This window comes from Vigna radiata, chromosome 8 (genome assembly GCF_000741045.1).
Source record: "Vigna radiata var. radiata cultivar VC1973A chromosome 8, Vradiata_ver6, whole genome shotgun sequence".
Taxonomy (NCBI): domain Eukaryota; kingdom Viridiplantae; phylum Streptophyta; class Magnoliopsida; order Fabales; family Fabaceae; genus Vigna; species Vigna radiata.
The window spans coordinates 30782534-30800464 of NC_028358.1; the positions used below are offsets into that span (position 1 = coordinate 30782534).

At 32.0% G+C, this 17931-nt stretch overlaps 2 protein-coding genes across 2 annotated transcripts; both read right to left on the reverse strand.

Moving 5' to 3' along the window:
- Positions 1-7237: 7237 nt before the first annotated feature.
- Positions 7238-12903, reverse strand: LOC106769874. The gene is made up of 3 exons (XM_014655661.2): positions 12700-12903; positions 12428-12576; positions 7238-7537 (listed from the first exon to the last, which is right to left on the reverse strand). Exons 1-3 carry the CDS (start codon positions 12824-12826, stop codon positions 7460-7462), a joined length of 354 nt encoding a protein of 117 aa, XP_014511147.1. The 5' UTR covers positions 12827-12903; the 3' UTR covers positions 7238-7459.
- A 2369-nt stretch (positions 12904-15272) lies between these two features.
- LOC106771579 lies at positions 15273-15743 on the reverse strand. Its single transcript, XM_014657571.1, has one exon. It carries the CDS (start codon positions 15688-15690, stop codon positions 15478-15480), a length of 213 nt encoding a protein of 70 aa, XP_014513057.1. The 5' UTR covers positions 15691-15743; the 3' UTR covers positions 15273-15477.
- Positions 15744-17931: the final 2188 nt, after the last annotated feature.

Here is a 17931-nt window from a genome sequence, read left to right on the forward strand (position 1 = left end):
AGATGTCAAACTTTAACTTTTTGGCAAACTTTGCATGGGTTTTTGATTTTTTTGGTTTTAAGATGTTTGTTGGGGGTGGTGTGTTGATTTTGGGGTAAAAAAAAATAACAATATGGTGATTTCACCCAATGACATTCAGTCCAAATAACATTAAACATATATTTTATTAATAAAAAAACAAGTACAGGAATTGAAAATACATTGATTATAACGTTTAACTTTCACACCGATATTGGATTGTTCTTAATACAGCTACATCCATTGATGTAAACTTCTGGGCAACCCATGGTGGAGGAAACACCCAATGTTGGTGTCATGACCAAGTTATAACATGGTGTAACCTTTGACCTTTGCTGGCTATCTTAATGATAACTTTTCCCACCGACCTCCTAATGATGTGATTTATTTTTTATTAGAAACTAGACTCAAAAGGAATTATTAATATCGCGCTTCAGTTTATAATTAATACACAAACCACATAAATAAATAAACATTGGATATAATATTCATTACATATAAATCGTATGTAATTTAAATAAGAATTTGTATACATATATCATTGTTCTTATAAATTTGTACATATTACAATATAATATGTATACATATATACATATATCATTGTTGCTCTAAATACATATAAAATTTTTGCATATTTTTATTCAATCCTACAACAACCCATATAGAGCTAGCACTTCCAATATTCTAATGTTCTCGATGTTACATAGTTCTTTCTAATTTCACGCAGCTCCTCCTGAAACAAAATATATTTTACTTTAGATATAATTAACAACATCGTGAAATATTGCTAACAATGAAATTCATACTTACATTCGTATACTTTGGCATGCTCTTGCCGTTGGATTTGTCCTCTCCATCCCAAATTTTCATAACTTGATGACTCCATAATCATATCTTAAATAATATAACCAAAACATATATCACTTATCACAACAAAGAATAATGAAATAACCAAATATTTAAATCAAATGATTAAAACAACTTACATGTTCGGTTGGGATGGAATATTTGATTGTTGAACAGACAAAGGACCAATACTCCCTTCGGGTCTATCGTACAACATGCAAAAGAATTTGGCCATATTTTCACCCTACCAAAGAAGTTCATTAACCAGTTAAAAAAACATCATCACATCAAATAAACAAAATTATTCAAAAACATACAATGTGCTATCATACCACAAATTTGTCAATCTTTTTCCTATCTCTAACACTCTTGCACAAATTCATAATGTAAATCACTTCATTAACATAGCCTATAAAATTGCAAAATTATAAATTACAAAACTTCATGGGACTAATCATGCATCTTTTATATATTGAACGAAATAGATATAATTACAGTGTCCTGTTCTATAATTGTCCAATTAAAAAGTTAATACATTAATCAGTCCTTTTTTATTCTAAGAACTAATGCAAAAACAAAATTAGATCCCAAATCAAATTCACCTTTTATATATAAATGTACACTATTTTGATGATAATATCAAAATAATTATACTCACTTTTTTAGAAGTTGCAATGTTGGGTATAAATCTCGTAAAATCTTCACAACGTCTGAGTAGTGTACCACTCTTTCAACTAGTAAATATCTTCCATTAGCTGAAGCATTCTCATATGCTAGAATATAGGCAATTGCAACATCTCTCGCGTCCACCCATCTAAAACAATCATTTTTAAATGTTTCCGCACCCGTATCAAGGAGATGAAACCGTTTTTTCAATTGTCTAAGAATAGTACAGCAAAATAGCATAACATAGTTTGAGTTGAAAAATCATAAAATATCATTAACCCTCCTTCTCTTGTTCCATTTTAGTTGCTCTTTCATTATTTTATATTTCCTTTTCATTTTAATTGATTCATACAAGGTTTGAGTTCAAAAAAACTACATTGTGTAATCAAACTGCAGCCAAATAAAATAATAGAAATTTTAGAGCACAATGTAAACAGTAATTACCATTAACTAAATTTAAAACCATAGTGGCACTAGTGTTAAGCTCCGGTTGCAAGAGAGGTCCAATAACCAATGTCGGGTTCATTGAAACCATGTCAATATTGTTTTCTTTTACAAATTTCCAGGCAGCATCTTTGGCCAAAGTCTTTGAAAGGACATACCATAACTAAAACATAAATAGGAAATAGCAAAAAAGTGAGAAGAACAAGGTAACATAATATGCATGACAAATTATAACACTTTGTTGATATTTGAATGAATGTAAGTATTACAGTGCAGTACTTTTTGTGTAATGCATATAAAATAACAACTATTATATGAACATAATGAGACAAGCAGATTAAATTGTTTAGTAGTGTAGCTACACATGACAATAAGTCAAAAATGAGTGCATAATATCAAAATTACAACAAACCTAATTAATCATATGAAGCAAAATCTAGTCTGCAAATGGGATGAAGCTAAATAATTGTTGGTGTTTACTTGTATGCTTTATTTGAGAAACTTACTACTTTCCCTACAAGATTTTTGAGTTGTCGCTATCCACCTCTATTTTATATTTTAAACCATTGGCTATAACATCAAACTTAATAGGTAAAACATTAGCCATATTGTGAAAAGCTTTTTTGTGCTATTAGATGCTTTGGAAAGCAAAGAATAGAAGACATTACTGGAGAATACGTTACTCTTTCAACACTTCTACTTACCAAAAAAACCAAAACAAACACACATGACAACGGCGCAACAAACCCACACACAAGAGCTTTCACCAAAGCCAAAAACCGAGAGAGCGTAATGCTTTCACCAAACCCACAGACACAGAGACACCACTGCCTTTACCACTTCACAAATGAGCAACACAATGAAAGAGAAAGAGCAATGAGTCACAACACACAAATGAACGTCAGAGAAAGAGAGCGATGGCTTTAACACTTCGAAAGATAACAATGCTTTTACCTCGAGAGAGACACCGCTATGGCTTCAACGGAGAATGAGTGAGACAATGAAAGAGGGACCATCGTCAAGCAAGAGAGACCTTCACTGGAGAACTGTCAAGCGAGAGGGAGCACCGTCAACCGAGAGAGACACCTTCACCGGAGAATGATGGAGACAACGAAAGAGACAACACCCTAAACCCCATAAAACAGAGCACCAGACTATTGAAGCCAGAACCACTCCCACAAATGAAAATAAACCGCCAAATGAAATTTTGGTTTTTTGCTTTCCAAATTTGTCCTTGCCTCAAACTTTCTTCTCATTTTTTTTTTAATTAAAATGTCCCAATCACATTTTGACACCTGATTAGTGTCAAAATGGTGTCAAATTTCGGTGTTGAAATATCATTTTACAATTATATTAGACCACAATCAGTTATAATCAAAGACTTACGAAATTTATAAACATAAAAATAAGATAAAAAGATAAATAATTACATTTACTATATAAAGACTTGATTGTAATAATCGATTAAAAACCGACTTAAACGTTAGAACACCTTTAATACCTACAGTTCGAACTTAGACGGTAAAGAAAAGACAACAAACCCAAAAAATAAAAAATAAAGTTTAATTGTGAAAATATGTTTCTTAGTCCTACATACGAAAACACAACTATTAAAACAATTTATTATTTTTTAATCAAAATCCTTAAAATGTATTTCCCTGGCTGCTTATTATAATCACTCTTAACATTATATTTTCACGAGACTAGCGCAGATCTTTAAATTATATTTTAAGACGTTAAAATTTTCTTTTATAAATGTGTATAAATTTGAGGAGGTCAAATATTTAAAATTGAAAAAAAAAATTAATTTTGTTTGCGTAAAAGAAATTTGAGATGACCGAGTCAGACAATTAAACAAGTCAGAACAAAATATTATTATTATGTAGCAAAATATCATACTTCTATTAAAGAAAGTAGTGAAACATACTTTTTATTAAAAAATTAATTTTATAAAATGACATTTATACCTCTAAATTTGTCTTATTATCAATGGATGTGATATCTCAAATCGTTCTTATACTGGAATGAAATACTGTTTAGTTTTCACAAATTTTATATTTTAAAATTGTTATTTTAAAGATACCAAGGTTAAGTTTTGTAAAAATAAAATAGTCATTTTATTATTTATTCTTATTCTTATTTTTATTTTTAGAAAACAAACAATGAAAAAGAAAAGACTTCTCATTCCACTTCATCTTTCTCTGTTTAACCTGCTACCACAAATCGAAAGATAAGGTTAATGAAATTCCTTAAACAAGTCACATATTAAATTCCAATTTTTTTGGAATTTCTGTCTCTTCTGAGAATACTATTTAATTTTTATTTTTTATATGAGGGTGTCACTTTCTTTGAGAAATTGAGATGAAACTGTAATTGAATGTATATCTGGATCCATGTGCTACCAAATGACATCTCATAGTTGGATCAAAAGAAAGAACTTGCATTTTCCGAAATCCAGAAGCCAACAAAAATATAATAATTATATTACTTATTTTATTTTTATTCTTTTTATTTTTTTTATTTTTTTATTTCTGCCTTCGGTCTTATCGAAATCAAAGCAAATGGCCAAAAGAGAAAAGAAAAAACAACAATGACCCTTTCAATTCAACGCCCTAATAATTGAACCCATGTATGTGTCAGCTACTTTCTTCAGTTAACAAAGCACCAAATTCCATTTATTATAATTCTAAAAAGTGTACATAATTTCATAAAATATAAATATTTAAATATCTATATAAAATATCGGTTTAATCATTCAGTAATTTTTTTTTTAAATCTCAATTTTGTCCTATTTTTTTTTTAACTTACAATTGAGTTTTAACTTACAATTGAATTTTTATTGTGTAAATGTTGCAACAACTACGTCTTGTTGTTAAATTAGACTTAACAGTGTTATAATTAGGTAAGATAATGTTAGTTTTAATGACATTATATACCTAATCAACTAATGGGAGGAGTCATCTCATCAGATTTTGTCAACCTAATTATAACGTCGTTAAGTTCAATTTAACTGTAGGAATGTATTATTGCAATTTCCATGAAATAAAGACCTAATGAAGAAGTCAAAAAAAAAAAACAAAAACAAATTGAAAATTTTATCGAAAAAAGAAATTTCTTGAATGATTAAACCTAAAATATCTAATATATTTAACAATATAAAACTAAAAATTAGAAAAAAAAATCACATATTTTAAAAATATAAAACCACTCTAAAAGAATAAAAATAATATGATTTTATTGAGAAATTATTTTTAAGAAAATAAGTAATTTTTACATATTTGTTTTTTAATATCACTTCAAGAAAACAATTATAAATAAAAAAAAAATGTGTGTATATAAATTAATGTTATTTTTTATTTTATCTAATATAAAAGTTTGTTTATATTTTAACAGTCAGTTTAGATAGTAATAAGTAGTAGTTAAGGCGAAAGTTTGATTAGATAAAAATGATTAGATAGGAAGAAGAGTAAGAGAAGAATGGAAGTGAGAAACGACAACATGAGAATTACTTTTGAGTTGTCAGAGTCCAACAAAACAAAGAGTGGTCACATTGGATTGGGCCCAAAGCCCACTATCCGACAAAATGTGTGTCAAACAAACCACCTTCACCTATTTTCATTCAATGAACATCGTGCGCAGATGCCGTAACGCAAACTATTTATTTAATATAAATATATTTTATTTATTTACATTATTTTTCATATTTACATGATTGGGTTGCTTAGTTTTGGGACTCCAATATTTTAATAATTTTTTTCAACAACATTTTAATAATAAATTACGTGTCATTATTTTATTATTCTGTATATTTAAAACGGATCAATTACAAATTATAACATAGACTGTTATCAAAAAGTTACAAAAAAAACAATTGTTAAAAGAAAGTTTTCCTTAGTTTTGGTGGGTTGTGTGGTGGTTGAGGAAAAAGGCAAAAGAAAAAATATAGGGAAAGAAACAAAGGAGAAAGGGTTGTGGTACAAATACAACAACTACTATTTTGGGGAGTGGGCCCAAAGTGTCCCTTACCACACGTGGCCTCCCCTTCATGTTTAGGGTCCCCTCCCACACTCTTCTCCATCTATCATTAATACTTTTCGCAACAATTTTAGGATAAGATTTCCGAAACTCTTTATTAAACGTCAGTATGTATAGAAAAATGACAAAATTCAACCGAAAGATTTATACTCATGAAATGTATCAAATAAAATCTACCATTCCTCCTATATATCGTATATATTTACTTTTCTATCTCTTTGTGTAAAAATAAGTTCATTTTAAAGAGAATTGTCCCTAAAGTTACTAATTAAACATTTGTATGTGCCAGGTTTGTTTAACTTGAATATATTATAGTTATAACATAACAGACCGAATGAAGAAAACAAAGGAGCAAATAATAGAAAAACAGAAACACTCTCAATTGAGTTCAAAAGCCCAAACATTAAATAATGGATCAATGTATGTTAGAGCCCAAACATATGATATGACATCAATGATTACCATAAATTAGACAAAGAGTAAATAATTTATTTATTATTTGCGACCCATTCACTTTTTTTTTGTAATAAAATAAAAAAACATCACGCAATTTGATAGTTAATTGATTTTAAAAAACATTTGTAAAAACTTAAATGATAAAATAATAAAAGGAAATGTGTTGATAAAGGATAAAATTCATTAAAAAAAATAATGTACAATAAAAGAAAAATGTACAATATAGGTAACAAGTATTATTATATTTTATTTTTTGTACATTAAAAAATTACCATCTTATTGTAAAAACTTTTATTTCATTAATTTTGATTAAATTTAGTTAATTAAAATAATTAAATCCATATTAATCTTTAGAAATTAGTAATTATAACATATTTATTTAATATTAATATGCACTTAAGCTTATTATTTTATTTTAAAAATATATATTCAATTATCTCGACAATTAACATAGTTCAAATAAAATTAATAGAATTAAAATTTATCTAAGATGATTGTATATTTTTTTTCTCTAAAAACAAAGTATATTTATACTTGTACTAAATTGAATATCCTGATTAAAAATTCCTACTTTTATCAAGATCAACATAGTATTGAATCAATTGCTGACCAATTAATGTCAGACCGCAAAAGATTGCGATAGCATCTTTGGGTTTAGCCGCGGCTAGCTGAACTGAACTATATGAAAGCATGGCAAACTTCTAAGCCATCAATATTCTTTTGGCTAAAAACAAGAGGTGTATCACATAATATGCAATGATGTCACCGAGGATACGAAATAACAAACAACAACTGTAAATTAAGACAAGTCCATTGTACATAACTGGTGTAAATACCAAAATCTGTTCGCAAGAGATAAATGGGGTGAAAAGATCTGTGGTCTCTAAAGAAAGTGACATGATCTTTTCATGTAAAGTCGAGCATTTTCATTCTGCTGCTGCTAAACATTTGGAATATGACCTAACAAACTGTAACTGCTTACTACTTAGAACAATCAAGCTTTGATGGACTCAACACGTGGCCTCCATAATCCCAGCCTGTACTTGTGTGTGTATTTCAATATTAACTTTCTCTGAAAAGCAAAAACTAGTCGTTAGGAAGAGTTTGCAAGTTAACTGAAAAATGTCTTGTGGACAGATCAATTCATTGTATCTTAAAATCCATCTAGGTACGAAAAAAACCCAATTCTAACATAAGGTGAGGCCATTTCAATCCCAATCAGCAAGTTATGGGATGGAACCACTGACGTTGCAAAAGATGGATACGGTGACATCATGGACAGCTCTTACACAAGCCTTAGAATCTCAATTTGGCTCTTCACTCTTACACGATCTGACAATTTTTTACAACCAAGAGTAGCAAAGTTTTTGAAACTTTCGATTGAGAAGGCTCCAAGCTTTAAAGTGATGGTGGGTAACGGCAATTATATGCAAGCTGAAGGCCTGATTCAGCAACTAACAGTGCAGGCTCAGGGCAACAGTTTCACACTTCCAGTGTTTTTATTGCCAATAGGAGCTGGTCCTATAGTAGGGGCAAGTTGGCTAAAAGGTCAATTGGCTCTCACTTGACGGATTATGACTCATTACATATTAAGTTTTTACATGAAGGAAAATTCACCACATTGCACGGTGAATGTGATAATGGTCCTCAATTGCATAAGATAAGAAGAATGCTGAATAAAGAAGCTATTGCTGAAATTTATAGTATGCAGGTTGTTCGGGCAGATACTCAGTTTTTCCATCGTTGGACTTACCGGATGATATGGAACCAGAATTGGTCATTCGGTTACACACATATAGCCCGGTTTTCTCTAATACCTCTGGACTACCTCCTCGCAGATCTCATGAGCATTCAATTCCTTAGCTAGAAGGATCCAATCCAGTTAAACTAAAACCATACTGATATCCTCATAGTCAAAAAAAAGAAATTGAAAAATTGGTGGAGCATGCTTCCTGATGGTTTGATTCAGCCAATCACGAGTCCATTTTCTTCTCCAATTATTTTGATCAAGAAAGATGGGTCTTGGAGGATATGTAAGGACTATAGAGCCCTAAATGCCATTACAATTAAAGATAGTTTTCCTATTCTTATGGTGGATGAATTAATTGATGAATTGCATGGAACTTGCTATTTCTCAAAGATCAATTTACGATCTGGATATCACCAAATATTGTTAAATCCAGATGAAAGACACAAAACAGTCTTTAGAACTCACCATGGACTGTATGAATGGCTGGTGATGCCATTTAGTTTATCTAATGCGCTTGAAACCTTTCAGTGTTAATGAATCCGATTTTCAGTGGGTGTTTGAGGAGATTTTTATTGTTTTTTTCTTTATGACATATTAGTGTATAGCACTAATTGGAGGGATCATTTGCATCATTTGGAAATAGTGCTGAAAATTCTGAAACAGAATCAGCTCTTTGCTAAATTTTCCAAATGCATCTTTCGAGTTCAACATATTGGCTATCTTGGACATACATTGTCGGGTGCAAGAATAACCATGGATAATGAGAAACTAGAAGCTGTTATCAACTGGATTAAACCAATAACAGTCAAACAGTTAAGGGCATTTTTAGGCCTCACAGGCTTCTATAGACATTTTGTGAAGGGATATGCTCAGATTGCTGCACCACTCACTGACTTCTATAGATTCCAGTGGACTGCATTTGCGGACAAGGATTTTCAAGAATTAAAGTTAGCTCTTACCAGGTGTTTTGTTTTAGCCATTCCTAATTTTGCAGAACCATTTGTCTTAGAAATTAATGCTTCAGGTTCGGTAATTGGTGTGGTGCCAGAATAAACATCCTATTGTTTACTTTTCAAAAATGTTATCACCAAGGATGCAAAAGCAATCTGCTTATGTAAGAGAATTCTATTCCATCACAGAATCATTGTCCAAATTTAGGCATTATTTGTTGGGTCGCTGGTTCATTATTAAGACTGATAAAAGAAGTTTAAAGGAGCTTCTTGAGTAATGGCTTCAAACTCCAGAGCAGCAATAATGGCTCCCAAAGTCTTTGGGGTATGATTTTAGAATTGACTACTCTCCAGGCAAAGAAAATGTGCTAGCGGATGCTTTGTCCAGGAGTCTTCATATGACTTGGTTAGAACTAGTAAACAATTGGCTCCAAGCAATAGCGTTGGCAACGAAGAAGGATGAGAAATTGATGGAAATCTATAATGACTGTCTGAACAATGCAAGGAAAAGTGGAGAGTATTCATTACAGCAGAAGGTGCTTATATGGAAATGAAGGATTATGTTGCCCAGGGAGGACACTAATCAAATTGATTATCAGTGAATTTCAACACTCTAAAATTGGTGGTCATGCTGGTATTCACCAAACCATTGCTAGAATTAGTCCCCAATTTTTTTGGCACAAAATGCAGGAAGATATAAGAAGATTTGTCCAGGAATGTGCTATTTGCCAACAGGACAAAGTAACTCAGTCCTTGCCAGCGGGATTACTTCAACTATTCCCCATTCCCAATCTGATATGGGAGGATAATGCTATGGATTTCATCATCTCACGGCCTTTATCTCGTGGATACTCTAATATTATGGTGGTAGTTGATTGAGTATCAAAATTTGCTCATTTTATACCATTAAAGTGTGGATTCAATGGCAAAATTTTATTCAGAACATTGTTAAACTATATGGATTTCCAAAAGCTATTGTATCAAATCAGGATCAAGGCAAGAATTTGACAAAGACTTCAGCCTACCATCTACAATCCGATAACCAAACAGAGAATTTAAACAAAACCTTGGAAATGTATTTAAGATGTTTTGTATTTGATCATCCAAAAGATTGGCTAAACATGCTACCATGGACTCAGTATTAGTACAACTCTTCCTTCCATAACAGCATCGCCACGTCTCCTTATCAAGCATTTTGTGGGAAATTACCTCCATCTATATTCCACTATGAACTTAGTGATATGGATATACCTGATCTTAGAGAGCGCTTGAAAGCTAGAGATGCACTTTTAACTAAGTTGAAGACCAAATTACAACAATCTCAAAATTATATGAAATTGCAGGCTCATAAGAAAAGAAAGGATGTTCAATTGAATGTGGGGGATTTGGTATTGGTTAAATTACAACCATATAGACAACATTCGGTGGTCTTACAAAAAAATCAAAAATTGAGTTTGAGGTATTTTGGCCCATTTAAGATTTTCGAGAAGATTGCAAGTGTAGCAAAAATGCATGTAGTGTTCCTTATATCATTGTTGAATGAGTTCAAGGGTGATCCTACTCAACAATATTTCCCTCTACCACTGACAACTAATGAGTTTGGTCCAGTAATGTGCCCATAAAATATTATGGATACACGGGTCACCAACAGAGAAGGTAAAAAAATTTCGGAAGTCTTGGTACAATGGGATTCATTGTTAGACGGCGTTCCAAACGACGTGACTATGTGATGGAGAATTAGCATTGTGTGGTATGGGACTTTCTCTGTCTGATTTTCTCTGAAACATTCTTCCTCTCAGAATTCAGCTTTTCTGCTTGACCTCTTTTCTTACCTCGTCATATTCTGTTTAACAATTGTAAGAATGGGATGCTTGATGAGCTCACGTTCTCTTCGAGTTTAACGGATATAATTCTATGCATTGAGTTGTTTAACAGATATAATTCTGATTGCGTGTTAAATAAATTTTGGAACCGCTATTATTATGTTTTCATATTACTGTTACATTGTTTGATTCTGTAATTTTGAGTTTAATCCATTACATACATCAAACACCTCAGTGAACATAGAAAGATGCAGAAAATTGAATCACTCAACAATGTGTACATGTGACCCTTTTCAACTAGCATGTCAGAGCCAATCCAAGTGACAGAGTAGAAGGAAAAATCATACAAAAGGTAGTAGACATTGAGAGGAGAATAAATTGTCAAGGACAGGAAATCAGCAGGTTCAGAAGTCATACGGATTTTTCAAATCTGAAATTTATGTCAAATACCAGTTCTCTTAAAAGCATAAACCGTTGAATGACGGCTCAGCCTTTATTAATGTCTAACAAATTATGTTGTAGAACAAGGTGCACTATGTGCCCTATATAGATTCTAAAAAGCCCTTTGATAATCCTACAATCAAGGCCCTCAATTTGATAAATTTCACTAAACCATAGTTATTCGTCCTCATTTTAATGGACCATTTAATACAAGGGAGAGAACTGAAAGGAAAATGACATCTCCTGATATTGGAGGGGAGGAATGTTCAGCTCCTCATTTTCCCTTCCCTCAATTTCCCTCCAACCAAACAAAATGAAGAGTTACAATGCCAGTCATAAATTCAAATATTCAAACACAAATTTGCTTACAGAGTTAATGAAGAAACCAAGACACAATTCAACACAGATTGAACTAATAAAGCAAACAAGCCAATCCAGTGGCTTCATCAGGAGTTACTAAACACAAATCAAGCTGATGACACAGAACCCAAAAATCTTGAACTTGAGAAATTGAATTCCGTGTTACTAATTAGTTGTCTTACTAGATTGGTTGTAACTTGAGTACGTGTAAATAGTTGATGTGATCAATTAGTTCTTCAGTTAACTGCATTTATCTCTGTGTGTAGCTCAGCCTGTATTAGTTTGAGTTTAAATCTCACTTGTCAGTATTCACCAATCTCCCTTCATTGTTTCTATTACCAGTTTACGTAATGCGCACAAGGACTGACCTTGTTTGACATATGCACCTGCAACAGTGGCTAATCTCATTCTCCCTCTACACGTCTTCATCCAAATTCTACTTTTGGAGAATTGCCAATTTCATTACGACTAATAGGGAAACGAAAATACCCCAAATTTTATACAGAGTAGGCAGAAAAAAAAAAACACACTCTATTTACGAATTTGGCAAGAGTAATGAATTAATTTCACATATTAAGCCAAAGAAGCAGAAAGCAATCGTGAACGACCCCAAAGTGTTAGGAATAAGGAATACATACATGTTTGCAAGGAATACCGAGCTTCTTGAGCTTGAGGGTGCGAGTGACAAGAAGCTTCTGGAAATCTCCGATTTCGGATTCGAGCTTGGGAACGTGGGACTCAACCCCTTTCCCAATTCCGTTTAAAAACTCTAGTATTCCAACCTTCGCTGTATTCGTCAAAAATTAAAAAAAAAAAAAAAACATTAATAACTCGCTTACACATTAGGGCGTGCTTTTTTGTTTGTTGCTTAGTGATCAATGCAGCAAAAACGAAGATAGAGAGAGATTACCAACGTAGGGGGACGATTTAGAGAAGAATCTAGAAGAAGAACAAGGCATAGAGTGTGGAAGTGTTGAACTCAAATTAACACCTCCTTTGGTGATGATTCTCTGTATCTGCAACCATGCCATTCCCATTTTTCTCTTCAATGTTTCGCCAGACACTTCAGGTTCATACAGGGCTTCGGCTTCGGCTTCGGCTTTGGAGTTTCGGACTATGTTTATAGTCAACGACGTCGTTTAAGCAAGTGCATCAACGTTTACTGTGTCTTACTATACCGGCCCAAACATGGGGTTAGGCCCCCTTTTTCCTTTTCGGTCCTTTTCTTTATACAGCTCCGTAATTTCTAAACGCACCGCATAACTTATAAAATATGTTTTCCTTGGTGTTGACAATGTTTGTATCAAGGTCGTCAAGACAAAAATGAGTGTCATGTTTTTAATTTAACAAAAGTATAAATTTAATAATTTTTAATTTATTTTTCCACTCATAAATATATATATATGGGAATCGATTCCATCTCATCTAAATAGATTCTTAACCCTTAAAAATAATGTATCATAATCAAGGTGATTTTAATGAGGGTAATAAAGTAAAATTTTATATTTTACCTTTAAATCACCTCATTTCAAATAAGATAGGAAAAATAATGTATCTCACAAATCTGTTTCTTTTCTCGTCCTCAAATCATTGAAAGCAAACACGAATTAGTACTCTCAGTTATTGTGAAGAGTAAATCCACCCATTACAACACAGCATAACAGAGTTTCACATCCTTTTCAACATGTTTTATTTTTTTATCTTTTGGTTATAAATTTATTTGTCCATGTTTTTGTAATTGCATGGATTGATTGTCTTAATTTCTTAATTTATGATTTTTTTTTAGAAATATCACAATCTTTAATAAAAAAAATTAAATATTACATTATTTATAAAAATAGGAAAAAAGTTTAGTAAATTATTTTTAAAATATAATGTTTCTAATAATTTTTTTATATAGTATACAGTAGGGACTGGATAGCGCCGCAACACCGCGCGGCCTGCCGACATACCGGCGGACCGGTCACAGACTAATCTACCATTACATGACCGGAAGCTAGGAGCTAGGACTCACAGAGGGTTGCCACCTCTACGGCAACGGCGGCGGATGGACGATTGTGGCAGCCAAAAGACTGGTATATCATCACATGACCAGAAGCTAGGAGCTAGGGCTCACAGAGGGTTGCCACCTCCACAACGGCAATAGTGGACGAACGGTCACGGCATATCATGACGGTCCAGAGCAGCGTCCCACGAGTCATGGCATCGGACGATTGTTAGCATTGACCGGTCGTGTCCGCATGACTATTGGAGTCACTACAATGCCACAAACCAAGATGTCGGGAAAGAGATAACGGATTTTGGCCGTCCGGTAAAATCTGTGATGGATGTTAGAGAACAAGGCAATTAGAGCATGACAAAACATAATTAGAAGGATTGGGCCATAGATTGGGCCGTGATTAAGGATTAGGTAATACAAGTCAAAGGTGACAGGTAGTGGGTTACATTGAATCACATTTATTTCACTTCCCTCTATCTCTACCTTTTCATCTTATTGTTAATACTGACTTGAGCGTCGGAGTGCCGTTAACACGTACCCGGTCGGACCTAACTGAAGTAAACACCCATCAAAAAAGAACTTAAGAAAAGTAGGAGACCGGACGATTTACAGAGGAAAAATGTGAGGAAGACTTGGAGATACTCCAACATATAGTATATTTATTCGTACTATTTATTTAAATAATATTATTTATAATTCACAGTAAAAACTTGATCGAAAACCAATTTTTGTCACGTCACTAGAAAAAGTAAATCTGAATTATAGTTAAAGATCGAATTTTTACTTAATTCTCAATTTAAAAAAAATATGATTTTCTTTTCATACTATTATTTTTTATCAAATTTGTTTAAACCAGTAAATAATTAATATTGTTTAAATAATTAATATACCTTTTAATATGAATGAAATTATTAATTTATTTATCTATGATTTTTCTTATTATTTTAATAAATGATATTGTAATATCTACTTTAAATTTCAATTTAAATATTTAGAAACATCTTTTCTAATATGTATGTATACATAAATATAAATATATATTTACAATATTAACTCATATAATTAATCTAAATTCTAATTTTCAATTTTCAATTTTTATTATTATATAATTTTATCATTATTAAACAGTTTATACTATAATAAAATGTAGTTACCAAATTTTGTCTAAATATCTCCATTACGAGACTTTCAAATAGGTTTAGAATTTATAATATATATATATAAGTAGAAAAAAAAAATAAAAAGGAATATAAGTAGAAAAAATACTTTATTATACAGCTTTCCTTGCAAAAAAGTATAAACCAGAAATAAAAAGTCTGGTCTAATTATAGTATAAAGTCACATTTTCTTACACTTTATTATTAAATGAATAAGAACATACATATTTTTTTATTATTTATTTAAAAAATATATATATTTTTAAACACCACAAAACACAACATTGTTTTCTCAGTCAAGAAAGAAAAATGGGAAGATTCAGAGGATGAGCACAAATTAAACACCATTGATTTTCTCCTTTACTATTATAAACATAGCTCAGGAAGTCTGAGAACAGTACACACAACAGTAGCCAAAATTTCAACCTAGTTCAGTAGCCACTACAAAAATTTCTAAAAACCATAAATTCGCTGCTACGGCTAATTGAAAATGGTAAAGAAAGATCGAAGTCTAACGGATTGAGAGTTGAGATCAAATAGTGCAGCCATAGAACAAGAAAAAGAAACAGAGCATTGAAACGAGAGCCACCGATTCAAACGCAGTCACCACTCTCCACACCACCTCGTCCACAATTGACACGCTCATCATCCCCGACCACCTCAGCAACCTCAACGGCGACCACCGAGGAGTTATGTACGATGCCAATGTTCCTGGCCAGGACGACACCGTTGAGAGCTCCCACATCGTCTGACCAAATGTCGAATACCTCTCACCTTCTTGTGAAAAGGGTTGTGAAGGAGAACGGGTATTTATTGATTCCAAATATTAATCATGGTTAAAAGTTACTATAAATTTTGAAGATGAATTTCAGAGATTCACACTGTTCATTCTGAAAATGGATTAGTCAAGTAATTTTCATGAGTGGGAGTGGGACCTACAACTGTATGGGTTTCGGCATAAATTGCGGTTCGACAAATTGTGAGACAGTAACATTGTAACAAACTCCCAACAAAGTTTGCATCAAACCAAAATTAACAACACCTAATAAGACAAAATAATTGCAGTCTTCAAGCGGGAGAATTTTGAATTTAAACAATTTTGTTTTTGAATCCCGCCGCTATACTTTGTAGCTCCTTTTAAAAAGTATAGTTAATTGGATGATGAAAAACACAAACTACAGTATATGTAATAAGAAAAAAAAGGTTGAAAATATATAAAAAAATATTTCTACCTAATATTGGACTTAAAGTTACAATTGAATTCCCAACCTACATTATATATTAGGAAAAAATTAAATATTTCATATATAATACATGAATTATAATCATATATTTCTTAATTTTTTCTTTACCAAAAAAAATATTGTAAAAAAATTAAGTTTTATGTGATAAGAAAAATCCATCATGTTCTTTTCTAGTAAAATAAAAGTGTAATCATTCACATAGTCTATGTTTTTTTCTCAAATAGGTTTCTCATTTTTTTTGTCTTAACTGTGTTCCTATTTTTGAAAAATTTAAACAATTAGATCCTTATTGTTAGTTGTGTATTAACACAATTAAAGAGGTGTCATGTGTCAGCTTGGAATTTTTAAAATTTTTAAAATATTTTTATTTTTAAATTGCCACTTGTCAAACTGACATTGTGTCATGTGGTAATGACAGTATGATGTGGTACTAAAGGTGTCACGTGTTACTGTCAGGCCACATGTCATTACATTTGCCTTAATTTTGTTTTAGTAAAATAAAGGTGTAATCATTTAGATAGTCCCTGTTTTTTGTGAACTTTCTCAAATAGGTTCCGCACTTTCTTTTTGTCTCAATTGTGTCCTATTTTTGAAAAGAGGTGTCACCTCAAAATCTTCTTAATCTAGGAGGATTAAAAGTTGGGTAAAGTCTTTAAAATTAGTTAATTTGGAGTAAATCGCGTAATTCTGCATATTTTGGTTATGCAGATTATGCAGACTCGCTGAGCAAATGGATTCGTTCAGCGAATTGTTGTAGAGATAGGTCATTTGTTTGATGATTTTCGCTCAGCGAATGGTTGAGGTCTTTGAGCACTGTCAGTTTTATTCACTCAACGAATAGTCCAGGTTTTATTTTACTCTTTTCTTATGTGTTCTTGTTTGATTTGAATGATGTAGTCATTTATCTTGGATTATGTATGATACATGACGATGATGATTTGAAATAATGTGCGAGGTATGGATTTCAAGTACCATGTGATAAAGGAATTCCAAGCAGGAATATCCTAAGTTGGGTTTGTGGTGTTATGTATTGATGTAGGGGCTCCTGGATTGGGGAATGATCCTGACACTCTTAATAACCCCAACTCACGTAGAGATGGGTGATTATGTTGTGGAGAATAGCAAGAGGTCCTAGTCTATGGTCACTGGTTAGAGCCATAGATGTTTGACGGATTAACCTTGATGCATGATATTATTGGTGGTGGTTGAGGATATGATTATGGTTATTATTTTTGAGCTAGGTTGCTCCACCAAACACGGGTGCAGGTTCCCCATGAGTCTGATATCAATGCAATCTATCCGGATAGAGGTCAAGGGGTTTCAATTGGTGTGAAAAATTGTTATGTTGTTTGATTTATAACATGCATGTTTATTGATATTGTTTTAAATTAATATGTAAAATCTTTTGATACTTTAACTTACCCTTGCTTTTTTGTGGTATGTCTTTGTTTGTTGTTTCTCTTTTGCGATGATCACCTTAATGGTGTGAGCTTAGGGTTACAACTTTTCAGTTGACTCAGCGGGAGGTTGGGAGTGAAGCTTGCAGTGTGGATTGTACTTTTCAGTTCACAAATTTGTAGTTCTTGTCATATCATTATCTATGTAACGTTTATTTTAGTAGTTTTATACTACTAAATTGGGATGTTACAAGATGTAGATTATATATATATATATATATATATATATATATATATATATATATATATATATATATAAATATATGTATATGTATATGTATATGG

Bases quoted from the DNA above. Each gene is read 5' to 3' on its own strand.
- LOC106769874 (XM_014655661.2), bottom strand. From the start codon at position 12,826: ATGGGAATGGCATGGTTGCAGATACAGAGAATCATCACCAAAGGAGGT. The intron at 12,577-12,699 runs GTAATCTCTCTC...TGACGAATACAG, and splicing joins TAAATCGTCCCCCTACGTTG to CGAAGGTTGGAATACTAGAG. The intron at 7,538-12,427 runs GTATGTATTCCT...TTTGCTTTTCAG, and splicing joins TCGGTATTCCTTGCAAACAT to AGAAAGTTAATATTGAAATA.
- LOC106771579 (XM_014657571.1), bottom strand. From the start codon at position 15,690: ATGTGGGAGCTCTCAACGGTGTCGTCCTGGCCAGGAACATTGGCATCG.